Source organism: Peromyscus eremicus, chromosome 14 (assembly GCF_949786415.1).
Source record: "Peromyscus eremicus chromosome 14, PerEre_H2_v1, whole genome shotgun sequence".
Classification (NCBI taxonomy): domain Eukaryota; kingdom Metazoa; phylum Chordata; class Mammalia; order Rodentia; family Cricetidae; genus Peromyscus; species Peromyscus eremicus.
In genome coordinates, this window is record NC_081430.1 from 2,139,974 (window position 1) to 2,153,944 (window position 13,971).

The window sequence follows — 13,971 nt, forward strand, 5'->3', positions numbered from 1 at the left end:
TTATTCACAGAACTGTGGCTGGAGAATTTCTCTCCAGCTCCCACCAAGCCCCGGCAGTCCAACAGCCCACTTATAAACACACAGATGCTTATATTATTTACAAACTGTATGGCCGTGGCAGGCTTCTTGCTAACTGTTCTTATAGCTTAAATTAATCCATTTCCATAAATCTATACCTTGCCACATGGCTTGTGGCTTACCGGCGTCTTCACATGCTGCTTGTCATGGTGGTGGCTGGCAGTGACTCCCCCAGCCTTCCACTTCCCAGAATTCTCCTCTCTCCTTGTCCCGCCTATACTTCCTGCCTGGCCACAGGCCAATCAGTGTTTTATTTATACAGAACGATAAAAAAAATAATGAAAATTGACATAGAAGCATAAAAAGTTCTAAATTGTCAAAGCAATCCTAAGCAGAAAGAGTAATATTGGAGCCTGCCTGTCAGATTATGAGATTATATTAGTAAGCTGTTGGTTTTTGCAGTGCTCTTAACCTGCGAGGAAAAGTCTCAAAGCACGACAGAATCCACTAACAAGAGTTTTATTAAGATAAGGGAGAGGGACAGATGTGCACAGGACTGCGGAAAGACACGTGAGTGAAGGGGGGCCGGGAATCACGGCGCCGGCTTACAAAGGCTGGACCGTGCCTGTGCACACAGGCCTATGTGGCTATTCCATGAATGTGCATAGATTACATGGTTGCGCTGCGTGCTTTACACAACCACGCAAAGCCACGATGTCCTGGTCATGAGAGACATTTTGACCCGGAAATGACTAGGCGGAAGTGACTAGGTCCCTCGGGGCATGCGCGACCATGCCCAACCATGGGGGCATGTTGTGAATCCATATCATGAGCCATAGTAACAAACTATATGGTACTAGTGGGGGAAAAAGGTACATAAACCAATGACACAGTTACGATAGCCACCTAATCTTTGAAAAAGACAGTGTCTCCAACAAATGGAAAACTGGATTTCTACCTGTAGATAGAGAAATTAGATTCCTGTCTTTTATCCTACACAAAAATCAATTCAAACTGGATCAGAGACGTCAACATAAGACTGCAAGTGTGAAATACTGGTAGAAAACTAGTGGAAATACTGAAGCTAGACACAGAGAAGGATGTTCTGAAAAGGGCTCTAGTAGCACAGAAATCCCAGAGTTGACATGGTTCTACATTAAATCAGAAAGCTTCTACACAGCAAGGGAAATACTCATCATCATGAAGAGATGGCCTAAAATATGAGCCCACAGGCTGGCAAGATGGCTTAGTAAAGGCATTGGCCACTGGCCTGCACCTGAGCTCAGTGTCTGGGATCTACAGGGTGGAAGGAGAGAGCCCACTCCACAGGTTGTCCTCCGATTGTAGCCGTAGACTTTTCTCTGTCCCGCTTGGTCCCACAACAGCTTGTAAAATAATCACTCAGAAGCTTAGTTAATTACACACTGTTTGGCCTATTGCTCAGGCTTATTATTAGCTAGCTCTTTTATTGTTGTGGTGGTGTTTTTTTTTTTGTTTGTTTGTTGTTGTTGTTTTAGCTCTTACATCTTTTGTTTGTTTGTTTGTTTGTTTGTTTTTGAGACAGGGTTTCTCTGTGTAGCTTTGCGCCTTTCCTGGATCCCGCTTTGTATACCAGACTGGCCTCGAACTCACAGAGATCCACCTGCCTCTGCCTCCCGGGTGCTGAGATTAAAGGCGTGCGCCACCACTGCCTGGTCTAGCTCTTACATCTTAAATTAACCCATTTTTATTAATCTACGTATCGCCATGTAGCTGGTGGCTTCCCGGTACTTCTTGGGCAGCTCACTGGTGTCTCCCCTACTCCTCTCTCTTCTCCCTGTATCTCTGCTTGGATTTCCCACCTGGCTATATCCTGCCTTGCTATAGGCCAAAGCAGCTTCTTTATTAACCAATGGTAATAAAACATATTCATAGTCTACAGAAAGATACACCACAGCATTTCCCCTTTTCTGTCTAATCAAAAAGGAAGGTTTTAACTTTAACATAGTAAAATTGCATATAACAAAACAGTTATCAAGCAAGAATTATAGTTACAATAATTAGTTTGTTTTAGACAAAATTAGAGAAAACATTTCTCTATCTTATCTTAGTGAATCTAAAGTTTTATGTCTCATTTACCTTTTATCATAACTAAGGAAAATTATAACTATCTAGTCTTTAACTCCATCAAAGATCCCAGAAGGATGTAATATTACCTGAGTAAACAGGAAGTGAATTGCAAGCAACTTCCAAAACTCTAGAAATGACAAGAGACATCTGGCTGCCTGGAGAGTTACCCAAAGTTCTTTTGTAATGTTGGGGCATCCATCTTCAGCCTATAGGTCTAGAGTAATGTCTGGGAAGAAGACTTATTTATTAAGTAATGAAATGGGGATCACATACTCATGAATACAAAATGAAGCGATGCCATTGCCTTTTTATCTCCCAGGGAAAGATGAGGAAAATTCCAGACCAGTTCTCTGAACTATGCATCAGGAAGCTTTCTACATTCAAGAGAGCCCATGATCCCCTCCCCCTTCACTTTTAAGGGGTCATGTAGGCAGACAAGAAGCACCGCCCCTATCAGGCCAGATAGCCTCAGGTCATGGGTAGAGCAAATACCCACTACACTAGAGTATCTGGCAGACTTTTCAGTGAAGCAGGAAATCTGAAGTCCTGCTGATTTTGGCAAAGTTCGTTAGTCACTCTCCTCTGTGTCCTGCAGAATGTCTGGCAGATTCTTCTGTGAAGCAGGAACCTGAAGGACCATCCCACCTTGTTTTGGCAGAGTTCAGTGTCAATTTTCCTACAGGTCCTGCATATCCAGTTTATACATCATATTGTCAAGCAGTCCAGGCAAGAGCAGTTTCTTGCCCAAATGGCTAGTTTTTGCCATATTGAAAGCAAACTCCATACTGAGTTTCTTTGATGCCCATTATCCTCTTTGAAGTAATTGGTATTGCCAGAAGCAGACGTGTCTCATTATCCAGAAAAACCTAAGTTCTTAAAACATTTTAAATACCATATTCTGTGGGTAGGTCTTTGAAGTATTTGAAGATTACCTACCTAATTGAAATATATCTTTGTATATCTAGAAAACCTAACTAACATGATTATAAGTTTATCATAGATGACTAATAATCTGCATTTCTTAATTATACATTACAATTTCAAATGAGCTGCATAAACATAATATCCCAAACAAGAGCATAAATATACATATAATATAACAAAATTGACCCTAAACCTGTATTAATAAACCATGATCTACCTTTTTTTCATCATTTCTATATCATATTCCCTTTTTTTCAATAGAAAGAGATTGACTATGACCATTAACCATTTATAACCAACCCCCTTTAAATGAAAACAAACATTTATAAACAATATTTTAGGAATTTGGGCGTAGTTTTCTATACTGTTTCCTGCTGATTGAGGGGCACTGGTCATCTTATGGGGATCCTGAGAAAATTTAGAATTATGGTTCAATCTTGGTTGTAGTAGTCTGTGAGGCTACATCATCTCAGCCAGTTGCCTTGAAGCTGTTCTGGATGTTGGATCATCTGAGCCATTGCTGTCATCAGAGACCTTTCAGGGGGTCTTGGTTGATCAAACCTTATTAGCCGAGAAGCAATCCATAGCTTCTCATCTTCTGTGGAAACAAAAACAACCTCTTTTCCAAAGCAACATATCCTTAGACCTAAATTTTGAAGTCAAGATTTTTTTTATATATATATGTGTGTATGTATATATATATATATTGGTTTAACTTAGTAGCCCCCACCATCAAATGTCTCTCTGTAGTTAGCATACATTAGCAGTGAAAAAATTCAAAGAAAACGTAATGATATACATAATCCAGACTCATTGTGTATTTTCCATCTTTACATGGCTTATTTCTTTTATATATTATTTTATTTTTCTCTTTTAAGACATTATTGTGGTGATGTTGTGTTCCCCAAAATATTGTTCACCCCAATAAACTTATCTTGGGTCAGAGAACAGAACAGCCACTAGATATAAAGGCCAGAAAATGGTGACACACGTGCCTTTAATCCTAGCATTCCAGAGGCAGAAATCCATCTGGATCTCTGTGAGTTCAAGGCCACACTGGAAACAGCCAGGCATGGTGACACACGCCTTTAATCCCAGAAAGTGATGGCAGAAAGCAGAAAGGTATTTAAGGCGTGAGAACGAGGAACTAGAGCCTGGTTAAGCTTTTAGGCTTTTGAGCAACAGTTCAGCTGAGATCCATTCTGGATGAGAACTCAGAGGCTTCCAGTCTGAGGAAACCGGATCAGCTGAGGAATTGGCGAGGTGAGATTGGATGTGGCTTGTTTTGCTTCTCTCATCTTCCAGCATTCACCCCAATACCTGGCCCTGGGTTTGATTTTATTAATAAGACCTTTTAAGAGTCGTGCTACACTTTATTTTATTTTTATGACTATCTAGATACTTTATCTTCTCTCTCCCAAGCCTATGTACATTTTTATACATATTGTAACCCATTTAGAGGTTTTTTTCTGTCTGAATTTGTCTTTATTGTGTATCTGTAATCCTTTTCTTTTTTTTTTTTTTTTTTTTTTTTTTTTTTTTTTTTTTTTAAAGATTTATTTTATTTATTATGTATACAGTATTCTGCCTGCAATGTGTCCTTGCAGGCCAGAAGAGGGCACCGGTGGTTGTCAGCCACCATGTGGTTGCTGGGAATTGAACTCAGGACCTCTGGAAGAGCAGTCGGTGCTCTTAACCACTGAGCCATCTCTCCAGCCCCTCCTTTTCTGACCTTTGCTTTAAACTGCTAAATTGTGTGGCTAGGACCAAAGCAGCAGCTTTCGCTCGTGGCTCTGCCTTGTTAGGCTTTTCTGGGTTTTGTTTGTTTTGGTTTTTCAAGACAGGGTTTTTCTGTGTGACAATACTGGCTGTCCTGGAACTCTCTTTGTAGACCAGGCTGGCCTCAAACTCACTGAGATCCACCTGCTTCTGCCTCTGTTCCCAAGTGCTGGGATTAAAGGTGTGCACCACAACTGCCCAGCCCGTTAGGCTTTTCCACTCGGTGGAGGTACGTTCACTGCCACCTCTGGGAAGCAGTGGGTCCATGCCACCACCAAGCAGCTTGCAGCACGTTGCCCACAAACCTCATTTAAGTGCTCCGTAGCAGGTCCTCTCGGAAGAGCCGTGCATGCCGCTACCAGGAACCAGGAACAATGAACTCCAACAGGAACCCTTCTAACCTCGGCTTTGAGCCCTTGTTTATTTCAAGTCATTAGCCTCCTGCATCATTCTCTTCTGCAGCCCTCGTGACCCCTAAAATGTCTTGTAGAGAGGCTCACTTCCTGCAGGCTTCAGACATCTATCTGTTCTCTCAATGGCAGTCCCATGTCCTGTGCTGCATTCTGTCCCACAATGGGGTCGTGTTTCCTCTCTCTGACTCAATTCTATGGGAGTTTCTGAGCATTGTACTCAGTGATCTTGCTGCCTTCTCAGGCTCTTCACTCAGAATTGGGGAGGGTAGACTTGGTGGCAGATGGCATGGAAGGGACCAGCATTGATGCGGGATATGGCGACAGGAGCATCAGGACCTCTTGTCCTGCATTTCATGATCAGCCTTAACAGGCTGTCTGGAAACTGACAGCTGGGCAGCCATGAGTCATTTAAATGTGACTTTCCCTGACTAGAAATAGACATTTTTTTCTAAGGGATCTAATACTTGACTAATTAACTCTACCTTCTGGCTAGAATGTGTAACCTTGGAAGTGTTGCTATATTTAAAATAATCTCTAAGAATGACAGTATGGAATTTCTGCTTTTCATAGCATCTTAATTAATTTTCTTTTGTTTTGTAAAGCACTTTAGGTGGTGATATTTTTTTAACTTGTTGGTGCTTCGAGTCCCACCAGGAATCAGGGATAGAGAGGGCTCAAGCTGTGCTGCCTGACAGGAAGTGATGTGTGAGTGGTGCCCAGTGCAGATGCAGAGCCAGAGCTGTTTTCAGAGCTCTTTAGACAGTTGTTAGTGACCAGTGTGGAAGACTGGTCTTGTCAGAAAGACAGCTTTTGTGGTTTAAAGCTCCAAAGGGACAGGTGACTGACCCCCAAAACAACTGGTTTTTACCAGGCCTGGTTTATGAGCATCTCACCTACCCTGTCTGTGGGCCAGACGTCCTAGACACAGCTCATCCTGTGCACCTGTGCCTACATGCTTCCTCCCTGCCTGCCTCCATCCTCCGTTTCTCCTAATCTTCCATCTTGCCTGCTTTTTCCCATTGTATCTTTTGTAGTTTGCATTGAAAATGTCCTGAAGGATAATTATGAAAAACACAAATACTCAAATCATGAAATTAACTTCCTCACTAAGTTTCAGATTTGGCTTTAAATTTTCTGTAGCTGAAGGTAAAACAAAGCCAGCTGCCTAGTTCTCCATATCAGAGTGAAATGAGGCAACTGTATGGAATCTGAAGAGGAGGTCTGTTCTTAGCACCTAACCCTGCCTGCTTCCTGACAACGCTGAGACCCTCCTGAGTCTCATTCCCTGAACTCATATTTGGCTTTAGCTACCTTCCTGTGTGTCTTGGTGTGCTTCTCTTCAGGCTGGGTGATTAGAGAGCACTTTGCTTTCTGTACCTAGAGGCTGGTAAAGTTTGACCCGTTGTTTCTGTAAACATTTCCAGCCCCTTCCCTTTCTTCTTCCCTCTTCTATTAGATGACTCCTGGTGGCCTTGTTGGTCTTTGCTGACTGCTGTCAGCTTTCTTTATTCCTTCTCATTCTGCTCCTGTAACTTCATGGGTTTTTTTCTTTGGTTGGTTGGTTTTTGCTTTTCATTTTTTGTTTTGTTTTTCAAGACAGGGTTTCTCTGTGTAGCCCTGGCTGTCCTGGAACTCACTCTGTAGACCAGGCTGGCCTTGAACTCACAGAGATCTACCTGCCACAGCCTCCAGAGTGCTGGGATTAAAGATGTGTGCCACCACTGTCCGACATAACTTCATGTTTTAAATATTGTCTTTAAAGTCACTGGTTTCTTATGCTTACTCAGGTTTGCTGGTTATATTTGATGGTGTTATTTAGTCCTTGTGTTCATCTGTAGAATTTTTTAAAATTCATTTTCAAAGAGAATAAGAGAGGCAAGTATAACTGGCCATGATCCAAGAACACAGCTTCAGGTTGCCACGAATACCATCTTCTAACATGCTATTGATCTCACAGAGTTTCTGTAAAGTTATAAATCAAGGCATGATTAAATGCATTGTTCAACACAGGTGTGTGGGTTGAAACAGAGAGGGACTCTTTGTTATAGGCCTCAGAGGTTATCTTGACATCTTGACATTTTGTTGGTGGAGTGAGGGAGCTGTTTGTGAATCTGAAAGGATTGACTTGAGAGTCAGGAGGATGTTAGTTCCCACATGTAGGTAGGCAATAAATGGCTCTTTAGGGGGCTAAAGGTAGCCCAAGACTATCTGCCAGCTTGAACATTCTATCTCTCCACAGTCACAGCCATGCGACCCAGTCCCTCAACCTTGTAGAATGTTTAACATGTTTGGTGGGTTTGTTTGGTGTTATGCCCAGATCACAGGGACCCCCAAAAGGCCACCACGGAGACCGAATCCCGCATGTAAAAACAAAGAGCCTTTTATTTCAAGCTCCGAGCTTGGTCTCTCTTGTCTGTCAGACGCAGCAGTGAGAGCAAAGAGCCCTGAACTCAAGTGGGGCAGAGTTTTTAATCATAGCAGAGGTTGGGGTGAGAAGATTTCCAGGGTCCAGGACCCTGGTTGGCTGACAATTGTCTAGGGGTATCTGTAAAACAAAAATAGGTGTGTGCTAGACTCAGGGACATCTGGCCACCTTATCTAATGGTTGGAATGTTTGGGATGTCAGGTACTTCCTCATCCCTGGGTGGATCCCTGGGTGGTATCATCTTAAGGCTTTTCCTGGATCTGGGTGTTGCCTGCCGGTAAGCCTTTCACAGAAGCTGTGTCTGGGCCCCTAAGTCTGTCATGGCAGCTGTGTGGTCAAGCTGTTTTGGGACCCACCACATTTGGTTTGTTTTCTAAAATCATCAGTTCACAGTTCCTTTTTTTGGTCAAGCAGTCACATTTTGTGCACTCAAAAACCAGTATTACTTTGTGTCCCAGTGTGCTAGGAACTTTCCTTCACCCCTAGGATGAGAGACTGAGTAGGCAGGAAACAGTCACCAGGAGCAGTAAATACTAAACAATTCACATCACCAACTCTTCCAGCTGTCATGATCCAGGTCTAAGTTTTTTTCAACCTCTGTATCTGGCATACATGTGACATGTAAAAATAGGAATATTACACCTAATGTCAGCATAATCAAAATACGGTATGGCCTGAGGAGTTAAAGGCAGCTGATAAGAGAAGAGGGTATTTAAACCAGAAATGGTATATTTAAACTGCGTAGATGACATTGCCCTGTCTGTAGTTATTTGTATTTGATAAGATGGTTTAATTGATGTTTGGGTTATTAAAAATGACTTACTACCTTTTGATTATAGATTTCCTTTTTAATCAGTTTGATTTTATAGCTGTAACCTCATGAAAGGTGGATAGTTCTAATAGGAAATGTTGAGTTCTAAAGTATAAATTATAACTCTTGTTTTGGGTAATAATTTGATATGTTCCATTATCTCAGTATTGTACCAAATTCAGTTTGAGAGATTTATATTCCAGATGAAATCAGATAACAATATAGCATTCCTTTAATTTCTCGTTTATACAAATTGTCTTTTCCCATGTACAGTATTTTTGGTGACAGGGCTGAAAAAGAGAGCTCAGACTTATAAGAAGTTAGAATTTCATGCACCTTCTAGGAATAACCAAATCTCAGGGCATTATCAGAATGAAAAATAGGACTCCAATAGGAGTCACTGTATAATAGTCTGTTTACTTTTTATTGGTAAAATAGAAATATTTTAAAATTTGAAAGCCTGCCAATTATACTATAGGATAACTTAAATAATGATTTAATCAAGAAACATGGACTTTTTTGCATGTGTGTACAAATATGTGTGGTGGTTTGACTAACAATGGCCCATGTAGGTTCATATGTTTTTAGACCCCAGTTGATGGAACTGTTTGGAAGAACTAGAGGGTGTAGCTGTGATGGTGGAGGTGTGTCACTGGGAATGGTCTTTGAGGTTTCAAAAGGTCATGCCATTCCAGTTAGCTCTCTCTACCTAACATATATATCAAGATGTGAGCTCTCAGACACTGCTCCAGAGCCAAGTCTGCCTGCCTGCTGCAGTGCTTCCTGACATGCTGGTCATGGACTCCAACCCTCTGAAACTGTGAGCCCCAAATAAAATCTGTAATTAGCAATGGTTATGGTGTCTTATCACAGCAATAAAAAAGTAGCTAAAACAGTGTGTAAATTGTATGTGTGTATGTACGTTTTATTCGTGTGTGTGTGTGTGTGTGTGTGTGTGTGTGTGTGTGTATGTAGTCCACTGATTGATGTTGCCTGCCCTCTTCATCTTCAGTTTCTCTCCACATTATCATTTGAGGTAAGTAAGGTCTTACCCAACCCAGGACTCACAGATTTGACTAGTCCAGCTTGCCCCAGGGATGCACCACCAGCCTCTGCCTTCCAAGAGCTGGGATAATAGGCATGTACCACCATGCCAGGCGTTTACATGTGTTTTGGGAATATGGACTAAAACCATCACACTTGCATGGCAAGCATTTTCCTGAATAAGTTAGCATCCTAGCCCAGGAAACATAGAATTCTTAAGTACAAAATACCTTGAGGGTTGTTATTAGGGACTAGGTTTGTTTTGTTTTATAATTTGGATTAAATTAATTAACCTAAAGTTTTGGGTGTCCTGATAAGAGTAAATGAGGTCAGAGTTACTTTAATCAGAGGCTGAAGTCTGTCCCGGAACTTTCAGAGCCTTTAATCTATTTCGTACAACATTTTAACTATTAGTACAAACATAGTAATCAAATTGATTGGACCAAGTTAAAATTCTTTTCCATTTCCTTAGTAAGGGACAGTTTATTGGCTTTTGTTGTTGATGTTGTTTGTTTTTCCGAGACAAGGTTTCTCTGTATAGCTCTGGCTGTCCTGGAACTTGATCAGTAGACCAGGCTGGACTCAAACTCACAGAGACCCCCCTGTTTCTGCCGCCCAAGTACTGGGATTAAAGGCAAGTGCCACCACCTGCCCAGCTTGTTTATTGGAGTTTTTAAGAGCTTGAATTTAAAAGATAGCTATCCCTAAGTAGAATGCCTTTTGGAATATTTAACATGCCTTTGCTGATTTAAAAATGAAAGTTTTAAAAATCCAAATTATATTTAATAATGAAATAATATTTTTATAAAAGTAGTGAATAAAAACCTTGGATCCTGGGTTGGAGACTCAACGATTAAGAATGTTTATAAATCGCCGGGCGGGGCTGGAGAGATGGCTCAGAGGTGAAGAGCACTGGCTGTTCTTCCAGAGGTCCTGAGTTCAATTCCCACAACCACATGGTGGCTCACAACCATCTGTAATGAGATCTGGTGCTCTCTTCTGGCCTGCAGACATACATGCAGGCAGAACACTGCATACATAATAAATAAATAAATCTTTAAAAATCAATCAATCAATCAATCAATCAATCAATCGCCGGGCGGTGGTGGCGCACGCCTTTAATCCCAGCACTTGGGAGGCAGAGCCAGGCAGATCTCTGTGAGTTCGAGGCCAGCCTGGGCTACCAAGCGAGTTCCAGGAAAGGCGCAAAGCTACACAGGGAAACCCTGTCTCGGGAAAAAGAAAAAAAAAAGAATGTTTATAAATCATCCAAAGGCCCTAAATTCAATTTCCAGCACCAACTTAACATGCCTCACCACTACCTGTAACTGCAGCTCCAAGAACTCTGATGCCCTCTTCTGGATTCCACAGGCACCTGCATATGTGTGGCAGGAACCAGAAGCCATCTAGTCATACAGCATTGGCTGCGTGCTATAGCAATTTATATGAGATATATATATATATCCTTATCTTTTCCTAATATTTTGTTTCCAACAAGAATCAAGTGTGTGTTGAGCACACTCTCCTGGCTCTTGGAATAAATGTTCATTAGTGAGAGGAAGGGAGATATTGGGCTGTCTCACATAGGCCTGCCTGCCTTCACACATTGGTGTAGTTTGGATGGCTGAGGAAAGAGAACAGGATACAGAGCTGTGTTCCATGGCTCATGTCAGTCATCTGAACTGCCAGGAAGTGTGACTGCCGCTGGCGCTACCAGGACCTCTACAGCCAGCCATCAAGTCACTCGCTGTGTCCCTCAGAACTCAGAGCCCAGGCAGCTGCACGTCATTCTTGCCGATTTTGTCACAGAGTGGCCAAGCATTGGTAGTGGAGTCAATTTCCCCTCGCACCGCTCCTAGGAAACTGACGGTGAGACTCAGGACTGAAGGGAGCTGGCATAAATTACTGGAATAATCAGCAAAGTAATTACTTTGCATTAAAGACTCAAGTTCCATTTAGAAAGAATACATAGAAAACATTGAGTTCATCCGTTTTAGATTATAGCCTAAAGAAGGGTTTTACATAGGATGAGAGCTACAAGCGTCGATGGAGGTAAGCAGCTGCTGCTTACACCAACTTAGGCTTCGCTTTGTGCTTCGGTTGACTGTAGCTTGTTCATGAAATGATCCTAGAAGGAATTTTGCTGCATTAGTGAAGTAATGTCAGACCCACTGATAAGAGCATGAAGTAAATCAGCCTGCAAGATTATGAGCACGTGTGTCCTGGGGCTGAATGGAGGTTTTAAAATGGGGCTTCAGAAACTAACCTAGGGCTGGGTGTGGTGGTGCACAACTTTAATCCCAGCACTCAGGAGGACGAGGCAGGCCAAACTCTGAGGTCCAGCCTGGTTCACTGGCTCCGTGACAGCCAGGTCTACACAGAGAAACCCTGTCTTGAAACCCCCTCTCCACAAAAAAGATGGAGGAAGAATATTCAAGCAGAATGATTCCCCTACCAGACTACCCCTTTCAATGCTGAACCACATGAATTAACTTCCTCTTTTCCTTCTAGACCCCTGCTCTTCCAGACAAGTGAACATGTGGCCGATAGTCCAGCAGTGGGGGATGTTATTCCATTCAGCATCATTATTCAGTTTCTGTTCACAAGAGCACCGGCTGAGCTGAAATCCCCCTTCCAGGTAATGAAGTGACGGTAAAACCATCATGGAATCCTCCCAAGTCCATTTGTAAACAAGTCTCCTCACTAAGTGGGTTCCTGGCTAACCTTCTGCTTTCGTTAGTCTTGGATGGCTCTGAAAGTGCAGAGGTGGAAGAAAACTCCAGTGCCCCACAATTGTTTGCTCAGCAGGCAGTCAAATTTACCTCAGGAGTCCAGAGTTAGTCCTTAGGAAGAAAGGTCTCAGCTGACTAAGGTGGACAGGCCTGTAATCTTATCATTTGGGAAGCTGAAGCTGGAGGACTAGCGTGCGTTCCTTGCCATCCTGAACTACAGAGTGAGAACCTATCTCAAAAATCATCACCATCATCAGACAAAACAAGGATACAAGTAATTTCTATTCATAAAGCTCTGGTGATGCAGGCTGCTTTTTTTTTTTTTTTTTTTTTTTTTGGCCCATGTTAGTTGGCAGATCTTAAGGTGTTCTGGTAATCAGTTGCATGAAGGCCTGTACCACCTTCTCAGCTTCCTTCAAGAATCTCAGGAAGTTCAGAAGGTGAGTTCACCTTGAGAGTCATGGAGTGCTTCTTGTGCTAAAGAGTGTGCTTTCTTCTCTGTGGTGCAACCCTGAAGAGGGCAGAGTGGTCCCACGCCCGCTTCTCCCAGTGGCTGGACGATCACCCATCGGAAAAGGACAGGCTCCTCCTCCTCAGGTAAAGCTGTGTTTTCTAGAGTGCCGTCTGGGCTGGGGGATGGTGAAGGAGCAGTGATTGTGTGGGTGCAGACATGCAGTTGCATATCTTCAAGTGGCCTTCATTGGCCAGGTACTCGCGGGTGGTCTCTATGGAGTGTACTGGGAGGCATAGGGCTGTCTAGTTCTTCCAGATCTTCACACCCTCCTTTGTGCTTTGCCTGATACAACCCTAGAGCATGAGCTCCAGCTTTAAAACAGCTTCAACTATAAAAGGATTCACTTTGGCTGTGTATTTTATGTGTCATTTTCATGTGCTGCAGTCACTGAAATGGTAGCACTCAGATGTGAGTGAAATTTGAACAGTAACCGTTCTCGGCAGGAAAGGACCGTTCAGAGCATACACGTTCTCTGGTTGTGGTCTGTGAATACATTTCTGTGTGCACCTGTGCCCAAGTGTGTGCACATCTCCAGCCATGAGCATGGTGAGGTGCACTTGTGCGTGCAGCTTGAGCATGTTTCTTCCATCAATACCCCCTTCTCAGCCCTCATTAGAAAACATCACCAGAGACCTCCTCCCCAACCCCATAGCTTTGCCAGAATTGGCCAGCATTTCCTTTAGTTCAGCTGACTCAGCGTACTTTACTGACATGTGAGGCCGAGCCCTTACGTGGCCCCATCTTCTCTCAGCTTCGCCTGTTTCTGCTTTTCTGGTCTCTTCCTCATCCATTCCATCTGCTGAATGGCTTCCTTTGATCTGTTCTAGCTTTTTGTGTCAGTCTATATAGACTTTCGTTCTCAGTTGAGCTGGTGTAAACACATGCTTCTTGTAGCCTCTCCCCCCGCCTCCCATAAATTCCAGGTATGGGACTCACTTACTTGGGGCCTTAGGCCAGTAAACTTGCTCTCAGACATCTGCACGCATACACCACAGGAATCTCGGCCCCCAAATGTTTTAATTTAATCATTCCCTCACACACCTTTCTTTCCTGTATGCCCTGTCATGAGAGGTTACCATCACCTAGCCAGCCATGCTAGGAAACAACATCACGAGTCAACTCCTGTCCAGCTCAGTCTCTGATTCCAGCTAGCATTGCTCTTCAACCCGAGGCCATTCTCTTCCCTGCCCGTCTGTGGATGT

The 13,971-nt window shown here is 42.9% G+C and overlaps 1 protein-coding gene across 1 annotated transcript in view; it reads left to right on the plus strand.

Moving 5' to 3' along the window:
• Cog5 (component of oligomeric golgi complex 5) overlaps window positions 1–13,971 on the plus strand; it is a 334,097-nt gene that overhangs the window by 315,076 nt on the left and 5,050 nt on the right. The window contains exons 20-21 of the mRNA XM_059279446.1: window positions 12,035–12,161; window positions 12,773–12,852. Of these exons, the coding sequence (XP_059135429.1) occupies window positions 12,035–12,161; window positions 12,773–12,852 (207 nt within the window). The remainder of the gene's footprint in view (window positions 1–12,034; window positions 12,162–12,772; window positions 12,853–13,971) is intronic.